General features: G+C 36.3%; 4 protein-coding genes across 10 annotated transcripts; 2 read left to right on the plus strand and 2 right to left on the minus strand.

Annotated features, from left to right (window-relative positions):
• Nucleotides 1-2,880: 2,880 nt before the first annotated feature.
• On the minus strand, nt 2,881-4,161 carry LOC111793028 (U4/U6.U5 small nuclear ribonucleoprotein 27 kDa protein-like). Of its 4 annotated transcripts, none has more exons than XM_023674711.1 (2): nt 3,343-4,161; nt 2,881-3,203 (listed from the first exon to the last, which is right to left on the minus strand). In XM_023674711.1, the coding sequence occupies exon 1, from the start codon at nt 4,041-4,043 to the stop codon at nt 3,369-3,371; it is 675 nt and encodes a 224-aa protein (XP_023530479.1). In that variant the 5' UTR covers nt 4,044-4,161; the 3' UTR covers nt 2,881-3,203; nt 3,343-3,368. The 4 variants fall into 4 exon arrangements, with proteins under 4 accessions (XP_023530479.1, XP_023530476.1, XP_023530477.1 ...); XM_023674708.1 differs by having other exon boundaries at nt 2,881-3,216; XM_023674709.1 differs by having other exon boundaries at nt 2,881-3,243.
• A 3,312-nt stretch (nt 4,162-7,473) lies between these two features.
• LOC111793023 (probable receptor-like serine/threonine-protein kinase At5g57670) lies at nt 7,474-10,481 on the plus strand. The gene is made up of 7 exons (XM_023674699.1): nt 7,474-7,918; nt 8,033-8,287; nt 8,365-8,522; nt 8,629-8,708; nt 8,793-8,928; nt 9,136-9,285; nt 10,182-10,481. Exons 1-7 carry the CDS (start codon nt 7,693-7,695, stop codon nt 10,335-10,337), a joined length of 1,161 nt encoding a protein of 386 aa, XP_023530467.1. The 5' UTR covers nt 7,474-7,692; the 3' UTR covers nt 10,338-10,481.
• Nucleotides 10,482-12,989: 2,508 nt separating this feature from the next.
• Nucleotides 12,990-16,043, minus strand: LOC111793029. Of its 3 annotated transcripts, none has more exons than XM_023674714.1 (4): nt 15,587-16,043; nt 14,453-14,550; nt 13,419-13,475; nt 12,990-13,316 (listed from the first exon to the last, which is right to left on the minus strand). In XM_023674714.1, exons 1-3 carry the CDS (start codon nt 15,846-15,848, stop codon nt 13,422-13,424), a joined length of 414 nt encoding a protein of 137 aa, XP_023530482.1. In that variant the 5' UTR covers nt 15,849-16,043; the 3' UTR covers nt 12,990-13,316; nt 13,419-13,421. The 3 variants fall into 3 exon arrangements, with proteins under 3 accessions (XP_023530482.1, XP_023530481.1, XP_023530480.1); XM_023674713.1 differs by having other exon boundaries at nt 12,990-13,321; XM_023674712.1 differs by having other exon boundaries at nt 12,990-13,342.
• Nucleotides 16,044-16,620: 577 nt separating this feature from the next.
• LOC111793026 lies at nt 16,621-20,268 on the plus strand. Of its 2 annotated transcripts, none has more exons than XM_023674703.1 (5): nt 16,621-16,815; nt 18,085-18,296; nt 18,973-19,224; nt 19,469-19,635; nt 19,766-20,268. In XM_023674703.1, the coding sequence occupies exons 1-5, from the start codon at nt 16,729-16,731 to the stop codon at nt 19,957-19,959; spliced, it is 912 nt and encodes a 303-aa protein (XP_023530471.1). In that variant the 5' UTR covers nt 16,621-16,728; the 3' UTR covers nt 19,960-20,268. The 2 variants fall into 2 exon arrangements, with proteins under 2 accessions (XP_023530471.1, XP_023530470.1); XM_023674702.1 differs by having other exon boundaries at nt 18,970-19,224; nt 19,766-20,245.
• Nucleotides 20,269-20,380: the final 112 nt, after the last annotated feature.

Below are 20,380 nucleotides of genomic sequence, written 5' to 3' on the forward strand. Positions count from 1 at the left end.
GTGCCTTCTCCGCATGATTATGATTTATACACATCGTTAACAATCGAGTGTGAAATTGACAGGCAAGCAGGTTCATGTTGGCTACAAGTTAAGAACCTGAGTTCTTGTCATTGCTGTAGATCAAGCTATGCAAGAGGATGAACAAAGCTTCAAAGAATAAATCTGAGAGAAAGTTGGTATAGTTATCGGTTTTCTTTCTCTCTCCTTTTCTCATTCTTTGGAATCAATTTCATATACTTGCATGCAAAAATTGTCATCGTCATTGTTTCTTTTCAGAGTCTAAGACGCAGATGATTCAAATTCTTAACTTTTTTATTATAGAATATTATTCTTTTTTAATGCTATTTACGTCAAAATTATCTTTGTAACTAGCCATTTCATATTCTTAAAATGAAGACAAAGATTGAGGGTGTCTTCAAATTGGGTATTGAGGATGTCTTCAAATTGGGTGAATTTGATGATTTCTTACAATCTATCTAGTCAAGATCTAAAAAAGTCACGGGTATACATAAAATGGTTGTCTTATGCTTCCTACTTCGATTGCCCGTGAGCTAATTTAACTTTAAGAGTTAGGTTCCCGCTGTCATTTCTTAGCTTCAGTGATGACTTCTGCTTCAATGGCTTTCATTTGATCCTTCCACTGTTATTTTGCCCCTTCCACTGTTATTTTTGCCCCTTCCCCCTCTTCTTTAATGGAGGCCTCCTCATCTCATTTCCATGCAAGAAAGAGCCATCAGTTGTTTGTATCATCATGACTTGTGGCTCACCACCTTCAATTGTTTCCTGCTAGCTTCTCTTCATGTGTGGTGGTCAGACATAGTTCCAGTGGCCTGGCATCCGACTCGGATCCATCAAAACCATGAAATTTATTAACATAACCATAAAGTTTCAATTTATGCATTTCTAGAGTTTTCATTATTGTTATGTTCATTACGGCCATAGGCATAAAATTCCATCGACAATAGTAAGTCAATGACAAAGAAGATTTGATTACATGTACAAATTCCATCGATCCCTTTTCCTTTTAAAATAAGATAAGTAGGTTTTGCAGTATAAATTTATGACATTTGTTTGCTCTAATTGATTGAATGGTTTACTTGGTGTACGAACATTGATGGACCCTGAACCAGCTACGACTACATTGAAAATAACTAATCTTACGTTCGAGGGGCAAGTAGGAAACCAAGTTCGATACAAGTGTCTAAATTCAGTCTGTCAAAGCATATCCATATTCTACTAAGCTGATAGAAAGACATTGCAAAATGAATACGAAAAATAAACGTAGCGAACTTGCGAACTTGCAGAATTACAAGAGCTAAAGCAACAGGGAATCCTCCAATTCCTACAATGGGGTAATATATCCCTCGTTCCATATTCGAATAGTGCCTTCAACTAACCCAAACATGACTTGCAAGGTTTCATGAATACAATCTTACACAGACCATAGAGGGTTTTCAACTAAGTATCATTCAACTAAACTTAACGATAGCAAACTAGATGGAAAGCTATAAGACACATTGTAATGGCAATAAAAATGTGAATAACAAAACTACATCGAATGCACGGTTGCTATTTTTCATAGAATCCATTGAAAAAATCAGAATCGAAGAATTCAGACATGTGTTTCCCTTTCCATCTTGAAGACCATGAGTTCTTATCAGTAAATACCATCCAAATTTCCACAGTTCTTAGCTAATACGTACACAACAAGAGAATAAAGAAGGTTAATATTAAAAACTAATAATATATCCTCCCCCGGTCCGTTTGTAGCCCGAGTTTTGGACCTTGTTAGCCAAAATGGAGATGCTTGAACAAGCTAAGCTTTGTGGCACAGAAATATAACCAGTATGAAAGTACCCATTAGGATGGTGCTAGCTAGGGTTCAAACAACAACGTGCCTAAAGAAAGCCTGAGGAGAATATAATAAAATTTAAACTGCTTGTCAAGGAGTGTTCGAGCTTTAGAGTGGAAAATTTAAGAAGCTTGTCATTCCATCTACTTCTGAGATGTTTATGTTGCCAAGTTCTCCAAAGAGGATCTATTCTCGAAACCCTAGAATCCATCTCTACCAAAGAAGTTGAATACAATTTTTAGTCTTGGGATGACATCCCAGAGCTGGGACCTCAAAGCTCATAAAACCCTGCCTAACCCACAACGATGACAAGCAAATTTGAGAATTAATGGCATCAGACAAACTTCCCTCTAAAACACTATTTTCAAAACGACCACCTTGAGGAACAACTATATCCTTTTCTTTTCTTGAGAAGAAACAAAACCCATCAACCAACTTTAAAGACACAATCAAGGTCAACTTTTTCTTACTAAACCTCCAAGAGAACTTATTTTTTCTGATTAAGCAGAAACAAATTCAGTAACAATATTTCATTACCAGACAATGCTTGAGCACATAACAATACTCCGATCTGCAAGCATCTCCTATGGTCAATGATCTGCAGAAGAATAAACTCAGTTTCATATTTTACCATTCATTCAAGTTTCCGCCAACAACTCTAAGCTCTGTCCTATTTCATGTATCAGAAATTCTGACAATGTACCTAAACTCACCATTTATTAACTTCCATCAACCGTTGGTTTGTAATAGCCACAATAAGGCTAACTCACATAAGAAATTGATGTATCCATCGACCATCTATATAAGTTCAATATAGAATCAATATCTTGATTCTATATGAAGATAATTGGAAACAAGTACATCCAAAGGTTATGAAGTTGCATTGGAAACAAGTACATCATTTTGTCTCCTTAACAGCATTAATAATTCTGAAATTATAATTTCAAAATTATTGTTCAATAAACTTTGGGGTCCTTCAAGTTCATTTGATAGTACTAGAAAATATATGATCCTATCTTCAACTCCTATACAAGAAAAATGAACTGTTTGTATATATACTTTGAAATGAGTGAAAAGTTCATATTGCCACAGTCAAATAACTACTGGTAACGTGTGTCTAAAAATCCTCTGAAACAGATAAAATTGACAAAGAAACGGCTGTCCTCTCAAATGTATGTGACCAGGAAGAGGAGCAACGAAGCACACAATTAACTGAACAAATTTATCTGAATATAAAAACCGAAATTCAGAGAGAAGGTCACATGCAGAATCACTCTCGTTCCAGTGATCATAACAAAGAACCTGGAAACGCCCCCGTTGCCGCTTCAACTTCAATGCAGAAGGCAGTGGTCTGTGCTATTCAACTGTCACAACATTAATTTCGAAGAAGCCTAGTAATTATATTTGTTTTCAAATTACAAGTGGAGCTAGGAAACCATGGAAGCAAATAAATCAAAAACTGAGAATTAATAGACCTACAATTGACTAACCTCGGCGACCAAGCCAAATTAATTATCTACCGGGTCCGCTCGGCCGGCAACGGCCGGTTGAACCCACCACGACGATTCATGTATTGCCTAGGCTGCCGCTTGGTCACTGCCCTAACGCCACTTACATCAGCACCAGGGACGGGCTTGCCCTTCGTCGAATCAAAACCCACGGGAATACCTAATTTCTTCATCATCTCAATTTCATCCTCATCAGCCACAGCCTCCTCCACTACTTCTTCCCCACCAACGCCATCTTTGTTTTTCTTCTGCTTGTGCTGCTCTTTCGCAATGCCATCAACAAAGTCCGACACTACTTTCTGCCTCTCCTTATCATCATCCACAGTCAAATCCCGACGATGACGTTTCCGAGCATGTTCTGGGGACGGCGAGCGATGACGGCGGCGAAGAGATCGGTCCTCAGGGGAACGAGAAAGAGAACGCGTACGATGCCGGTCCGGCGAGCGGGTGCGAGAACGAGTGTGGCGGGATCTGAGGCGGTCGGGAGTGTGTGACCTTTTACTCCGACCACGCTCCCGTTCTCGGTCACGGTCTTCTCGATCCCTACGCCGCTCCCGTTCCCGGTCCCGGTCCCGGTCACGTTCACGGTGGTCGCGGTCTCGCTCCCTATCCTTGTATCTATCACGGTCTCGATCTTTATCTCTGTCGCGACCCCTGTCTCGATCGCGTTCACGGTCGACCATGTCGGATTTGTGAAAATCTCCGGTACTATCAGGAAGCTTGGAGAGAAGGGGCAGTCGGATTTGGGGTTTTTGCGAATGAGCGGGAAAAGCCCTTCGGTTTCTGCAAAATTACCGAAACAGCCGCTTAGTTTCGTATTGAGATATCCGAAGGAGGAAGATGAAACCGGTTCTCGTGTTGAAATGGGCCTGGACAATTCCTGAAGAATGATTGGGCTATTGACTTTATTTATGGGCTCTCCCTGCTACTCATTGGGCTTATTTGGGCTTTGGAATCCGGCAAATCAGATTATATTTGGGCCCAAATAATCAAGTTGGATGAATTTATGGGTCTACTTCTAAATGGCCCAACTAAAAATAGTTAAAACTTCACTTTTAATATAATTTTTAAAAGACAGCCTGGAAACCTAGGGCATCTCAAACAATATTAATTGCAATCTAAAATCAATTCAAATTAAATATTAGTTCGTCCCGTGAGATTGTAAGATTCCAAATCGGTTGAGGAGAATAAACCATTCTTTTATAAGAGTGTGGAAATCTCTCCCTAGTATATGCGTTTCAAAAATCTTGAGTATTTAATCGTATATATTCATAGCTACACCTATATGAAGTATATGTATCGTTTCTACGAGTTAACCCTATCATTATTTTTACATCCAAACCTCACTCTCCCTCTCGCTCACTTCTTTTATATAAATATTAAGAAAACATATAAAATATAATACAATAAAAGCCAAGCCGACTTTAGGAGGCTACACATTTTTTGCAATATTCGAAACTATTTAACTTTATACGACATGCTACATGCACCATCTTTTCTTAGTCGTGTACGATGATTTTTTTATTTTTAAAATAAAAAAAGGGAAAAAATAATAATAATAATGCAGAAGGGATATAAAAAGAATTTTTGTATGAAGGGCAGGTGTATATAATAATAAAAAAAAAAAATAGGGGAAGAAAGGAATAGCCAACAAACCCTTTTGGAATAAAAAATGGAATATCTGAAATAAAATAAATAATTTGGAAAAAGAAAATGTATTGGAATTTGTATATATGGCAAAGGCATGCTTACACCGAGAATCGGGAAAACAAGGGCAGCTCAACCCCTGCCCCATCTCCCACATGCATGCCCTCCCTTTTTCTCTCTTGGAGACCAAACCCACAAAATATAAATATTAAATATTAAATCAATTACCTTTTTCAATATCATAAAAAACCTCACTCCCGCCACTTATTTTATTTTCACCAAAATAGTTATTTTTAAAATTTTAATTTTTCCATATAATATTTATTATTAAATTATTAAAAATATTTTTCTTTTAATATAGAAATATATATATATATATATATCTTTTATATTAAATGAGACAGAGATATGACGAGGCGAGGCAGAGATGGAGAATATAATCTCGTTCTCAGTCTCATATCTCTAACGGAAAAAAAGTGTTCTCAACTCTCCTCCATTCCTAGTTTAAACGAGGACCTTGTTGGATGATGGAAATCCCACCTCGACTAATTTAAGGAATGATCATGGGTTTATAAGTGAGTAATGCTAACTCCATTGGTATGAGACCTTTTGGGGAAACCCAAAGTAAAGCCATGAGAGCTTAGGCTCAAAGTGGACATTGTCATACCATTGTGGAGAGTCGTGTTCGTCTAACATGGTATCAGAGTCATGCCCTAAACTTAGTCGTGCCAATAAATTGGTAAATCATCAAATCCTCAAATATCGAACAAATAACTCCTAGAGAAAATGAGTCAAGCCCCTCCTCGAAGGCAGTAAAAAATGACTAATACTCCAAAGGAGTCGAGCCTAGATTAAGGGGAGACGCACTTTGTTCGAGTCCCACATCGACTAATTTAGGGAATGATCATGAGTTTATAAGTGAGGAATGCTAACTCCATTGGTATGAGGCCTTTTGGGGAAACTCAAAGCAAAGCCATGAGAGCTTAGGCTCAAAGTGGACAATATCATACCATTGTGGAGAGTCGACCTCTTCCCCATTCGAGGAGGGTCTCCATGAAACTTGCCAATAAAATGGATATCTCTTAAGTATGAGTGAGTCCACATAATAAATGTTATTCTTTTGAGAGATAATGATTGCTATGAGATTTAAAGTTATTATTATTTTTTTTTTACAAATTTTAATGTCATTAAATCGACCCATTATATCGTTTATCTAACATTTTAAATATTTTTGAGAAATACTATGTAACAAGTCAAAATATTACTTTGACCAAAAATTTAACCTAAAGTTTTCATTTTTAATAAACAAAAAAAAAATAATAATTAAAAGACCTCATAAATGAAAATATAAAAATATCCATCGTTATGGACAAATGATACTAAAATAATGGAAAGACTTAAACTTAAAGTACTATTTAATTATAATATTAAAATTGTTTAGCTTTCTATTATTACTAAGACGAGCAAAATGAACTCGAATATACCCAACAAATTGCATGCAAATGTCCTACTACGTATGATTAATTTAGGTAAAATATCGTTATCTTGTGAAGTATGATTAATTTAATCAAGAAATTAATGAAGAGAAATTAAAGAAAAAAAAGAAAAAAGTTGTGAGTTCCATTTTGTTGATGTGAATTGTGATGAAATTAGGTGTATGTCTAAATAAGTAGCATTCATTTTAAATGGTGAAGGCTCCTTTTATCTTTGTTGGTGGGTGAGAAAAGCATCCCTTTCTATCGTCTTATATTAATTATAATTTTTCATTCGACGTTTAAAATATGTTACAAAATTTATATTTTCATGGGTTTGAATATAAAGGGGGAAAGGTTCAAATTTTTACTCTCATACGTTATTAAATTAAATAAAGTTTCCATACATATTTCTCCCGTTTATTATTTTGGAATTTTGTAATAAAAGTTTTTGCTTTTACAAAAATGAATGGAATTTAATACTCCCATTGATGTTGGCATGAAAAGACATTGAATAGGAACCCTATTTTAAGGATCTAAACAATGTGTTAATGTTTCTCAAAATCAGAATCATCCATGTGATGTGAGTAAATAATGGTCAAAAAGGGACCATTTCCGAACTTTCAAGTTTACTTTTAAATCTAAAAATATGAGCCATTATCATTAATGTAAACAAGATTAACATATTTCTAAACCATAAGAACGTTAATTACACCTTAAATTGTAATTTTTAAACCTTATTTTTGAATGTAAGATCTTAGAAGGAGGTGTATTAATTAAAACAATCACTAAACAGATGAAATAAATAGTTTAGTTTAGTTTAATGTGGATTAAACTAAGATAAGTGTAATAATTATATTATCTAGAGAAGCTAAATTAAATTAGTTTAATATGATGATTAAGAATATTAAGGGGAAAATGAGGGAAGAACAGACAAAGACAGTCATCTTTCTTAAAGTATATTGTAAAAACTAAACCACCATGGACAGCGCCACGCGTACTTGCGAGCATTATACAAACTCTGCTCTTCATCAGCCATTCTCTGCTTCTTTCTTCTCCTTAAATTCATTTTTCTAAACCCCAAACAAAACAGAGCCTTCTCTTAAAAACACTTGTCTCTCTGTTCTGTTTCTTGTCTCTCTGTTCTTATCTTCTTCTTCTTCTTCTTCTTCTTCTTCTTCTTCTTCTTCTTCTTCTTCTTCTTGTGCTGTGCATGAACTCAGACCATTCTCCTCGGAATCCACGAAGAATGAAGTACATAAGGAACAACAGCTTCAGACGCCTCTTCTCTCTCAAACGGCGTAGTTTAGGAGACGAATCCCCAAATCCAGACGCCTCTCAAAACAGAGATTGCTTTCTCCTAGAACATTCTCGAAGACCCTTTTGGAAATGCTTCTCTTTTGAAGAAGTTTTTGAAGCCACTGATGGATTCAGCTCAGGTACACCAAAAAAAAAAAGAAGAAAAAACCCCTTTTTTTCCCTTTCTTTTGGAGGTTGCTCTGTTTCTGTGTTCTTTTTCATATAAAGTCGCTTTTTTTACATCTGGGTATTAGAGAACTTGGTCGGAAAAGGAGGATATGCGGAGGTTTACAGAGGCATTTTAAGCGACGGCGAAGAAATTGCAGTGAAAAGACTCACGAAAACCTCCACTGATGAGAGGAAAGAGAAGGAGTTCTTGACAGAAATTGGGACCATCGGCCATGTTCAACATCCAAATGTTCTGTCTCTTTTAGGTTGCTGTATTGACAATGGCCTTTATCTAATCTTCCACTTCTCTTCACGAGGCTCTGTGGCTTCTCTTCTCCATGGTAACCCATAAAAAGAAGCTTTTTCTCACAGCCCCATTTCCTAAATAACCTCGAATTTGAATATCTTGCTTCTGCAGATGATAAACTGTGTCCAATTGATTGGAAAACAAGGTCCAAGATAGCAATCGGGACAGCCAGAGGACTCCATTATTTGCACAAAGATTGCCAAAGGAGAATCATTCATAGAGACATTAAGTCTTCAAATATTCTCTTGACTGCAGATTTCGAGCCTCTGGTTTGTCCTTCTCATCCACTGTTCTTGTACTTGTTCTCGTTCTTGTCTGAATTTTATGAAAAATCTTGTTTTTTTTCCTGATGTTTTTTAGTTTTTGGTTTCATAGATTTCAGATTTTGGGTTGGCTAAATGGCTCCCAACACAGTGGTCTCATCATTCAATTGCTCCCATTGAAGGAACCTTTGGGTAATTAGCAAGCTTTTGAGTTTGTTGGATCAAATTGTTTAGAACAAAATGAAATTTTGATGAAAGAGTTGTGATTATCTACAGGCACTTAGCCCCAGAATACTATTTGCATGGAATTGTTGATGAGAAAACCGATGTTTTTGCTTTTGGAGTGTTTCTTTTAGAAGTAATCTCTGGAAGAAAGCCTGTTGATGGGTCACACCAAAGCTTACACACCTGGGTATGCTAAATTATTTGATCAACTTTTCATTATATATACATATATATTATAAGTTCATCCTCAACAAACAAACAATCATTTCCTTGCTTAAAATGGTTCCAACCGTTGGTGATCGTTTTCGCCTTTTTTTCGAGAATGTCTGTGGATTACATCAGTGGTTGGTTTCTTCTTGACATGTTGTTCATGTTGTTGTGCTGCTTCAATCAGGCGAAACCGATATTAAACCGAGGAGAGTACGAAAAGCTTGTAGATCCACGACTTGGGGGGGCGTACGATGTTACGCAGTTGCAAAGATTTTCCCTTGCAGCTTCTCTATGCATTCGAGAGTCTGCGTTATGGCGCCCCACCATGACTGAGGTAGCTAACTCTATGCTTATGTTTAATTAACTTCTGTCAAGAATAATCTATATATTGCTAGCTTGTTCTTTTTGTATTATAGTCTTGAAGCTTTCTAATCATCATCAAATGCATCATCCTAATCTAGATAATGTCGAAACCGACATATTATATCGTACCGAAAGATAGTCTAGATTGCTTGTTTTGAAAATAATATAGGGAATTTTAGAGCCTCACAGTAGAAATCAAATAGTTGGATTCCCTGTAGTGATGAAATGAGGTTAACCCAAGCAATGGTTCAACCATCCTACCTAAAAAAACACAAAATTTGGCTGTCTCATGTGATTAATGTTGGATCTAATCTTGACTTTCTCTCACATTCTCTCTCACTTTCGGCTGTTCATTTAGTTAATACGATCTTGTAACATCCCACATCGATTGTAGAGAGGAACGAGTGCCAGCGAGGACGCTGGACCCCGAAAAGGGATGGATTGTGAGATCCCACATTGATTGGAGAGGGAAATGAGTCTCAGCGAGGACGCTGAGCCCTGAAGGTGGGTGGATTGTGAGATCCCACATCGATTGGGGAGGAGAACGAAGAACAAAACATTCTTTATAAGGGTGTGGAAACCTCTCCCTTAGACCCCTTTTAAAAATCTTAAGGGGAAAACCCGAAAGGAAAAATCCAAAGAGGACAGTATCTTGTAGTGGTGAACTTGGGCTGTTACAGAAGCTGAACAATCTCTTCATTAGGCTAATTGTAGTTTCGTCACATTAGCTCAATCCATTTGGCATTTTGAATTACCATAGCCTCCCGGACGACGGGGATCATATCGGATTTAAATGTGATGAGCTTTTTCATGATAGCGCCAGCAAAGGCGAAGCTAAGCAGAATCGACTATTTTGGGTATTGACAGGTACTCGACGTGATGGAGGACCGATATGTGGATACGGAGAGGTGGAAAATGCCGGAGGAGGAAGAAGCAGAAGAGAAGGATGAATTCTGGGGGTTTGAGGACTTGGAATATGAATGGGACAGTTCCTTCTCCATCAGTCCTCATAACTCAATGTAGGCCACAACCAACACTACATTCACAGCTTCAAACTTTCATTAAACAATGTCCAAATCACACAAATAGAGACACTCTAAATTGTATACATATGAAGGTAGATTGAACTGCTAATAATGCAAATATTTAATGTAAATATATAATTTTAAATTATATCATTAAAAAAAAAAAAAGTTTATTTTCTAACCCATTTGATTCCAATATTCAATTTTTTTTAGTCTTAATATAAATAATTTAATCTTTGAAAATTCAACGTTTTATAAATATTTGAAATGGATAGATAAAAACAACATATTTGTGGATGAAATGAGAGCTTTCAAACATTTAAATCTTAATAATTGAGGGGTGGGGTTCATGAATAAATACACTTTTTAAATTATTGATGTGTTTTTTCCCCAATCGCATATATATATATATATATATATATAATTTTGGAGCTATGGTTGAGGGCCCACTCTATGCAGTTTGAGAATTTTAAATTTGAGATTGGTGTTATAATTTTTTAAAAAATATTTGTTCGGTTAAATTAATAAAAATATCATTAAATTTTGTACTTAAAATTATAAAAAATTTAAATTAAAATGTAGGGAATGTGATGGACTACCAAATAGACCTACACTAGTATATAATAAAATAAGGAAATTTAATTTAAATTATGAATAAGAAATAATAATGAGAAAAAGGAAGATGTGGAGGTGTCATTAAAAGGGTAGCCCTAGCAACTCAATAACTCTTAAACTGTTTGGTATTTATTAAATAAAGAAAAAGGAAGCTCCAAAGTTGGTTGGTTATGTCCTCAAAATATTTGTGGCAAACATTTTTTTTCTTTATTATATTAAATACACTTCCAAAAATCTTGCTTATAATATAAAAAATACTCTAATAATTTTTTAATTTTTTTTTTTTTAATTTAAAGATATTATTGCTCGCGAAATAATATGATTTTATTTAGTATGTTAAAATTTATTTAGATCGATATTAAACAATCTTTAGGCATTAAATCAATTCATTATGAACCATATAAAAAAGGTGAGAGTTGTTTAACCTAAAAAGACTTTAGAGGGGGCTGGTTCAACCGCTACGTAACAACATAAAATTATAAAATAAAAAGAGATAGCACTTGGCAGTATAGTGTTCTTAGTTAAACTACTTCATCAATTTTATAATACTTAAATGTTATCACTATAGATAATGTTCAAGATTACCTATAATAAGCCAAAGGGATAAATTCCCATATGAGTAGAGAAGATCGAGAAATCGAAAGCTTGTGTTTCGATGCCGATCGACTCTAGCTTGAGGAGCATATAATGTGATATGTTTAGAAGATAGATTACAAGGCAGTAATGGTCCTGCTCTCCAATAATGAGTCTAAGAATGATGAACACAGCTTGCTCAGAGGTGGATCAAGTTCATGTGATGAGCCACATAAGATGGTCTCCCCAGACCTCTGTGATGGAACGGATGGGGCAGACAAGGGGTGGTCCATATCTTTGAGTCACATTCTGGTAGCTAGCCGTAGATAGCTTCATATCAAAATTTGCCTGTAATAGTTTTACAGATTAATAATTATTGGATCGACATGAATTTTCCAACTGAAATGAATGCTGTGTTAAATCTAATCTGAAAATGATGGGATAAAATGGGTTAAAAACCAGTAATAATGCATCCATAAAAAGCTCTCTCTAATCCCAATTCCATCTTGATTTACTTTTGAGCCACCAAAATATACGAAATTGAAAGGTCCCCTTTTCCCTAAAATTTTAATATATATAGGTTGACAAGCAATGTGGTGACCCTTAAGTGGCGTCTATCTAGCCACGTGAGGGTTTAAATGAGTGTGTCATGGAAGATGTGTACCTCCTGTTTCTTTGAGGGCGTGGAAACTCCCCTGCTTGTTCAAACTAAGCTCTTGAGCTTCCTTGCCATATGGGTCAAATAGAGTAGACTCATGGTCACCATGTGTAAGTAGCTGTTTTGGCTTACATATTGCCGTTAACCTTATGGTTTAAAACTTGCCTATTAGGAAGAGGTTTTCACACTCTTTTATATGAAGTTTGTACGACCAAAATACTGACATTTTGGACATACTCGAGACAGACAGTTGTGGTGTTGAACCTTGGGACATACATGTCTCCGGCAAAGGAAAGATTCACATCAGAGTCAACAGTTTCATTTCCTTTTTATTTCTTTTTTTTCAAATTATATAGTTCAAATACGGTATCCGAGCTTTAATGACAAACTTAAGATCAAAAGAAGCTTCAGATGCACCACTAAATAACATTCAAACACAACAAAACTGATTATATACATAATGAATTCACCTTTTGGGCTTTTAGGAAATAACTTAGCATCACCATTTATATAGAAAAGAGGCCGGCTAAGTCCAATTGAAATATCAGCCGAATTAATTAGAATGTAGGTACTCATTCGTGAGATCTCACATCGATTGAGGAGGAGAACATAACATTCTTTATAAGGGTGTGGAAACCTTCCCCTAATAGACACGTTTTAAAAAATTTGAAGTGAAGCCCGAAAACGAAAATTCAAAGATGACAATATATCTTACTTTGAGGACGAAAAGGATTGAAACCAGTGGTGAGAATAATGTCATTTTCTCGTATTTTAATTTAAACAAACATTTTAGCAATTATGTCATGATTCAAAGTCAATGTATGTTCATCATTTCTATAAACTATAACAACTTTAGACAAACATTGCCTTCATTACAATGCCACAAATAACCAAAAAAAGGTAGCTCAAAATACATAAGCCATAGGTTCAGCTTCAAAAGAACAAAAGATGAATCAACTCGGGAAAAAGAAGAAGACGACGACGACAACGACAATACATAACATTACACGGGTTAACAACTACAACATGACTGAATTCTGTCGATTTTCGTATAATGGCCGACCTCTTCATCAGCGTTTCATAAGCAATGAGATCCAGTTCAGCCATTGCATAGATAGGTATAAATAGTTTCTATACTGTCCAAAGATGAGGAGTTCCTACAAACATATAATAATTTTGATTCTGGAAGCAAACAAAAGGTGATATCAAAACAAAACCAAACATGTTTAGCACCTGTTACACGCTCTGGGCTTTGCTCGACGGTTCCTTCGCTTTCATGTCCCCATTTTCCTGCAGTAACAGAAGAATGCTATGATTCAACATCTCATATACACATAGTTGAATTCATTTCATTTGGGCTTCTCCTCACGGTTTTAAAACGTTTCTGTTAGGGAGAGGTTTCCACATCTTTTTAAAGAATGCTTCATTCTCCTCTCCAACCAACGTGGGATCTCACAATCCACCCCCCTTGAGAGTCCAACATTCTCGCTGGCACACCGCCAGGTATCTGGCTCTAATACCATTTGTAACAGCCCACGCCCACTGCTAATAGATATTGTCCTTTTGGGCTTCCTCTAAAAGTTTAAAAACGTATCTGCTAGGGAGAGATTTCCACACTCTTATAAAGAATACTTCGTTCCCCTCTCCAAGCAAAAACTGTACGGTTCTTGTTCAAGGACTAAATCATAGAATTCAGCAAAGGCAAGCAAGAAATGTATATATTATTGTTTCACTTTACTCTATAGAAGCATAAGGGCTAACTTCGATCACACATCCGCAGCACAGTTAGCCTCTTCATCCTACTTTTCTTTCTCAACAGACTGGTTCCACAAGTTAACCCTATGTATTCGCTGAAAATAAATGTACTCAATGATAAAAGTGAACAAGTTAAAAGAGACTCTCAGATTCCACATCGGTTGGAGAAGGAAACAAAACATTCTTTACAAGGGTGTAGAAACCTCTCCCTAATAGACGCGTTTTAAAAATTATCTGCTAGCGTGAACTTGGGCTGTTACAAAGACACTTGACTTCAAAGTTACTTCATGTAATGGTGGTGAAAGTTCGCTTCAAAGTTACTTCGTGTGCAGTTTCAATAAATTATTATGGTTGTTTCAATTATGAAAAGGCCAAAACAATAGACTATGGATGAGCAAGGATAAGTGAAATGAACAATCATTGTTAACATTTGGGGAAATAACACTAAATTTCAGAAAAGAATACACAAGAATATGAAATTGAAGTACTAATGAATTTGAGCAGATGCATACCATTCCCTTGCTCTCGTAATAGTCATCTAGCGCCCACTGGTACTTGGATTGATTTAACCCGAACCAGCGAGCCAAATGGTCATCCAAGCTTGAATGTGCTGCAAAATTGCACCAAAAACTTTATGTTTTGATTGTTTACACAAAAAAAAAAGCTGCACGGAAGAAATATTTAAGCTATGAAGCAAAGGTTTGCCACTAATTTTGTTCTGTTCTTTCCCTCGATGTCCCAACCAAGAACACAATTCTCACTAACAAATGAGTATACATTTTGCACATATTCATATGAGAGCCTACAAAAGAGATTATGAGACCCCACATTGGTTGAATGGTTGAAGAGGGGAATGGAGCATTTCTTATAAGACTCCCTAATAAAAATGGAGTAGCCTCAAACTGTTACAAATGGTATAGAGCCAGACACTGAAAGGTGTGCTAACGAGGACGCTGGCCCCCAAGATGGGGATTGTGAGATCCCACATCAGTTGGGGAGGGAAACGAAGCATTTCTTATAAGGGTGTAGAAATCTCTCTCTAGCAGAATTGTGAGGTCCAACATCGGTCAGAGAGGGGAACACAACATTTCTTATAAGGGTGTAGACCTCTCCCTAGCAGACGTGTTTTAGAATCTTGAGGGGAAGCCTGGAAAGGAAATCTCAAAGAAGACAATAAGCTTGGAAGGGAAAGTCCCGAAGCATTTTTTACGAGGGTGTAGAAACCTCTTCCTAGTATACGCGTTTAAAAACCTCGAGGGGAAGCCTGGAAGGGAAAGTTCAAAGAGGACAAGACAATATTTGCTAGCAGTGGACTGTTATAGAGATCGTCGTCAAATTTGACAAATTTGACAAGAAAACCAAGTTTGAAGAAGCAAATACAGAAGAACATTATATTAGAGAAGAAATTCACAAGACAAGACAAGACAGTGAGAGTACTAAGATTCATAAACATGTCTCCCCTTGTTACCAATAATGGCAACAACAAAAAAGACAAGGAACAATGGCAACACATGAAGCAATAGGGCTAAAAACACTGCTGAAATCACGAAATTTCATCATTCAAGCAAAAACATAAAAATCATACTCTAAATTCCGTCTCCTGGACCTTCAATATCGCAACATTAAGTTCAAATAATAAGAATTACCATTCTGCACTTTCGAGACCGCATTTCTAAAGAATCCAGCGACGGAGGCATTCCCATTACCCACACCAGCAACAGAAACAGACTTATCGAACTGCTGAGGCGGAGGCTGAACAGGGGGCGGCTGAATGACCTTCTTAGGGGACTCGAAAACCGGCTGCGGCGGAGAGGCGGGGGAAGGAGTGGACGGCGGGGTCATGAACACGGTGTAAGGGCCAATTTTTCCGATCAAGGGAGGCGGCGTAGATTCGGTATTGATAGGCATTGTTGTGATTGGAAAAAAGAAAAGAAAGGGAGATCGTGAGGGCGAAGATTTTGAAGAAAGAAGAAGAAGCTTTAAGGAGTTGCAGAGAAAATTGGGAGTGGGAATTTTGCTTTACCTTAGCTTTAATTTTTGAGAGGGTGTCTTGATTTTTGCCCACTCAAAAACTCAGTCTTCAAACACTGGTGAACACGTCACACGCAACCCGAGTTCAATGGGTAAACTCATTGGATCTTTGTCTTTCTTCTCACTTTTTTCCTCATTTACCCCTCCTATTTCACTATAACTTCCGATCTGCCCCTCTAAGCCTAAATTATTTATTTTAAAAAAGAACATATTCATTTCATGCAATATTATCTCTAACCTATAATTTCATTAAATTATACTTTGTTAATTCATCCACTAATTTTAATAAAATGCTGTAATTTTTTTTTGTCATAAATTGAATAATTTTAATAAAATAAAATTGCTAAAAATTCATAATTTTACTTGTTAAAAAATTAAAATTATTTTCAATATTTATTTTAAATTTAGTGGTTATGGATGTAGATGAAGTTTGACCTTTAATGCATTGTTATTTAAAAAAAAAATTATTAATTAAAAAATTATTCAATGGTACAAAAACTAATCCAAAATTTTATTTTTAAGTAGATACTAAAAAAATTAAAAAATAAAACAATTAAAATGGCTGTAAAACTTGATGATGACGTGGCGCGTTTCAATTGGTGAAGACACGAATGTCGAACTATAAAGCCATTTTGCCTCGCCTGAAGAAGAAATTGGAGTTCAATTGTGAGAGAATGATTTTCGATAGTTGAAGGGAAGAGAGTGTGCTAAAGAAGAAATTGTAATTTGATTTGATTTGATATACTTCCAAGTTCCTATGGCGGAAGGACCGGAAGCGATCCCTTCAAGTTCTCAACCCTCTTCTGCTCTGAAATGGCAGGATGACAATCTTGAACGCACCCAGGTCCAGGATTTTTCCCAATTTTTATTTTCTATTTCGGTTGATTTTATGCGGATTCGTTTTAGTTCGACCAGAGAATTTCGATTTCAGGCGACTTTTCCTTTTTTTGGCTGTCTTTAATGGAGGTTTCTTCTTAATCTTCTTCCTTAGGGTTTGTTTACCTTTACAATTGACCTGCTATGTATATGCTGTTATGTATTGACACCGCTATCGCATTACCTTTTGAATTGAATGTGGGAAACGTGTGAATTTTAGCGAACTCGTACATTGCAATTTTCTCTAGAAATTAATTTTGCAATTTGGAGGGAAAAGTTTTTTAAGATGTGTGAATTACTTGAAATTGGGAATGGACAATTCCTTCACAATGGACTATCGGAGGAGGGTCGAAAGCTTGGGTAAAATTTGGATTTCAGGTCACAGTGACTCTTGTATGAGAGAGCACGTTGCGCCTTAAATGTTGATAATAAGATGAGTTTGTTGACTGTTGCAGAGACACTTCGAAGGTTCGGAGCCAATTGAGTTATCTATTTTTTAGGTGTTTGATGATGTGCATGAATATCCGGGTCCGTCCCCTTTTCAGAGTTCACTGTTAGGGAATGTTCTGAGCCCATCAAGACAGTTTGTTCGCTCGCAAATGAGATGAATTCGGCTTCTGCAACTCATGTGTTGAGTTGTTGCAGGATCGATCTGATAGAGTTAGGGTGATATACTGTTTCCTCGGTAGAATGCTGGTTTTTGGCTGAAGGCCTTTTAATTTGCATGAGATAAATCCCCACGCCTCCAATTTTCTCTACAGAGGATCTACACGACAAAATAGCATAGTTGTTTTAGATAAATAGCTGCTAAATATTGAACATAACATCATGCAGCTCAACTCTGTTAATAGTGATTTTTTATTCGGTTTGTTGCATCCATCAGTCCAAGCAAGAACCTTGCTTTGGTACCAAATGATGTTGAGCTAGGAAGAAAATAACTATTATGGAAACTTTTTAATTTGCCAAAAAATAATCTTCATGACCTATCTAACATGAAGGCATAACCTGTAAACTCTAGTGCGACTGACAGAATGAGGCTGACAACTGAGTTTAAATACTTGTGGTTCCCTAGAAACTACATTGGCTTGTGACACGGTGCTATTTAAAATTCTAACATATCTAATCAAAAAGTGTTTTCTTGATTTGTTTCTGGCAATCTAAATTGGAAGAAAGTGCCCGTGCAAATGTTTACATTAGAGACATGATTCTTTCTGAATTCTTTATATGCTGATTTCAGGTTCCCAAATTTTCCAGTTTCCCCACTGTTCCAAATGGTGGTGTGCAAATGATTCCAATAATGTATCCTGCACTTGTTCCTGGATCAGCTCCTTTGGATAATCAAAATCGTGGAGCTGGTATTTATGCGGTTCCTGCTTTTCCATCAATGGGGGGCCCAGTTATTGGAATGTCAACTAACAATCTTATTCCTTTGACTTACAGCATACCCACGTCAGTATCTCTATCACTATTCTGTAAAATGAATTAAAACAGATCATTTATTGAATGACATTTTGATGTTTCATTAAGTATTTGATTGAGCAAAACATGTTGCCATTTATTTCGTTTTGATTTAATGAATTAGTTATAAGCTACCTAGGCGTTTAAGAGGTCTTTAATCTCCCATACTACAGAACACTCTTCTAGCTTTACTTTTAACTACTATCCTTCTAGCTTACGGGATTCACCTGTATAACCCCCTTCTTCTATCCCATGTTGACATACTTGATTCTGTTCTTAACATTGGACAATTAAAAAGCTTCTGCTCCCAGTTTGAGTGGTGTTTTTCATCTAAATTTCTCATGTCCCATACAAGCTAATTTTACGATGATCTCGAGTCTCAACAACTTTTAATGAAGACAGTTTTCATATTGTGATATAATGTCCAGGAACTATCACATCATATATCATTTTGAATGTCAACCTCCCATCTTTTCTCACCAACGAAAATGCTTGACGAGTTGAAATTTTTTACTTCTATCATTTGTAACTTTCAAGTATTTGGTTTTCAGTGTGATGATTATTTACTTGGAACGAGATTTTGCTCAAACGTGTTGTGATATATATATATATATATATATATATATATATATATATATATATATATATATATATATTACTGCAGTAGATCTCATAGCAGTAATAGAACAAGTTCTGAGGGTGGCACAGCAGCTGAGGAGAATGGGCGAGTAGAAGGACAACAACAGCCACAACAGCAGCAACCAGCACCTCAAAGACAAGTTGTTAGAAGATTTCAAATTGCAATACAGATTGATTTGTTGCTCATATTGAAGCTTGCTGCTGTAATTTTTCTTGTTCATCAAGATGGTTCAAGACAAAGACTTATTGTTCTGGTGATTTGTGCTTCAATAGTCTATCTGTAAGTATTCGTATTATTTTTACTAGTTCCTTACTTGTATGGATCCTGGTTATAGGTGAAACTATTACTAGCTGACCATAAGTATTCTGTATGATTTCTGATAAACATAACATAAAATGACCGACCATTTGCTTCTATCCTTTAATAGGTCTCGACAAGTATTATATGCTCTTTTCCCTATTGACATTTATCGTCTTTATATTAGTGAAGCTATGTATTAAGCCGATCCTTGGGCATTTCACAGATATCAAACGGGAGCGCTTACACCATTCATACGATGGCTTTCACAAGGCATGCAAAGGGCAGCTGCACCTCCCCATCCCCCGAGACCAGGAGTTCGAGCAGAGAATGCTCCGGTTGCTCCTCCAGCTGCAGGGCAAGAGGCTGCGATTGCTGCTGTTGCTTTTGCAGGTACCTTTTTTTCTCAATACCACATTTCAAGTCTAAGTAACCATGGTTTATGAATCACAATTAGCTCCTTTTCCATCCATCTGTAATAAAGTTTTGAGTTGTACGCCAAATTTCTTACAAATAATGGCAGAGGGACGAGCGGGGGCAGAGGGTGAGAACCAACCTGGAAATGAAGAGAACCGAGCTGTTGAAAATGAGAATGTAGCAGAGCCTGGTGCTGCAAATGGTGGTCTCAACTGGTGGGGAGTGGTGAAGGAAATCCAAATGATAGTCTTTGGCTTTATTACTTCCCTACTCCCAGGCTTCCATAATCACATGGACTAGAACCTGTAAGGCTCATGAACCTTTCTGAAGCTGGAAACGGTTATTTCTTCTTCTATTTTTTTTTATTTAAACAAACAACTTAAAAGGTTATGAAGCATGTTCGAGGGATCCCGTCTGTATAAACTGAAACAGCGGAGTTTAGTAGTGAGTTATGGGTTTAGCTTCTTCATGTTAAAGAGGACATCTGTATTTTCCTTTCCTCCTTCCTGCAAGGTTTCTTTGTAATTGATTTTTTAATCGAGTCTCGACGGGATGCATCGTTAGTACATATCGAACCATCGATTAATTTCTAATTTTCATTATATGAAATAAATATAACTAGTGTATAATTCACAAGCATGACATTTCTTTTCTTTTCCTTGTATTTTATTGTAATATTGTTGAACATAATCTTTTATATGGGTCTCAAAATTGCTCTTGC

The sequence above is a fragment of the Cucurbita pepo genome, chromosome LG04, assembly GCF_002806865.2.
Source record: "Cucurbita pepo subsp. pepo cultivar mu-cu-16 chromosome LG04, ASM280686v2, whole genome shotgun sequence".
Taxonomy (NCBI): domain Eukaryota; kingdom Viridiplantae; phylum Streptophyta; class Magnoliopsida; order Cucurbitales; family Cucurbitaceae; genus Cucurbita; species Cucurbita pepo.

Coding starts and splice junctions, on each gene's coding strand:
- LOC111793028 (XM_023674711.1), bottom strand. CDS start 4,043: ATGGTCGACCGTGAACGCGATCGAGACAGGGGTCGCGACAGAGATAAA.
- LOC111793023 (XM_023674699.1), top strand. CDS start 7,693: ATGAACTCAGACCATTCTCCTCGGAATCCACGAAGAATGAAGTACATA. Junction 8,709..8,792: donor CCCATTGAAGGAACCTTTGG/GTAATTAGCAAG, acceptor GATTATCTACAG/GCACTTAGCCCCAGAATACT. Junction 9,286..10,181: donor GGCGCCCCACCATGACTGAG/GTAGCTAACTCT, acceptor GGGTATTGACAG/GTACTCGACGTGATGGAGGA.
- LOC111793029 (XM_023674714.1), bottom strand. CDS start 15,848: ATGCCTATCAATACCGAATCTACGCCGCCTCCCTTGATCGGAAAAATT. Junction 14,551..15,586: donor GGTCTCGAAAGTGCAGAATG/GTAATTCTTATT, acceptor GCAATTTTGCAG/CACATTCAAGCTTGGATGAC. Junction 13,476..14,452: donor ATTACGAGAGCAAGGGAATG/GTATGCATCTGC, acceptor CTGTTACTGCAG/GAAAATGGGGACATGAAAGC.
- LOC111793026 (XM_023674702.1), top strand. CDS start 16,729: ATGGCGGAAGGACCGGAAGCGATCCCTTCAAGTTCTCAACCCTCTTCT. Junction 19,225..19,468: donor TGTGCTTCAATAGTCTATCT/GTAAGTATTCGT, acceptor GGCATTTCACAG/ATATCAAACGGGAGCGCTTA. Junction 19,636..19,765: donor TGCTGCTGTTGCTTTTGCAG/GTACCTTTTTTT, acceptor AAATAATGGCAG/AGGGACGAGCGGGGGCAGAG.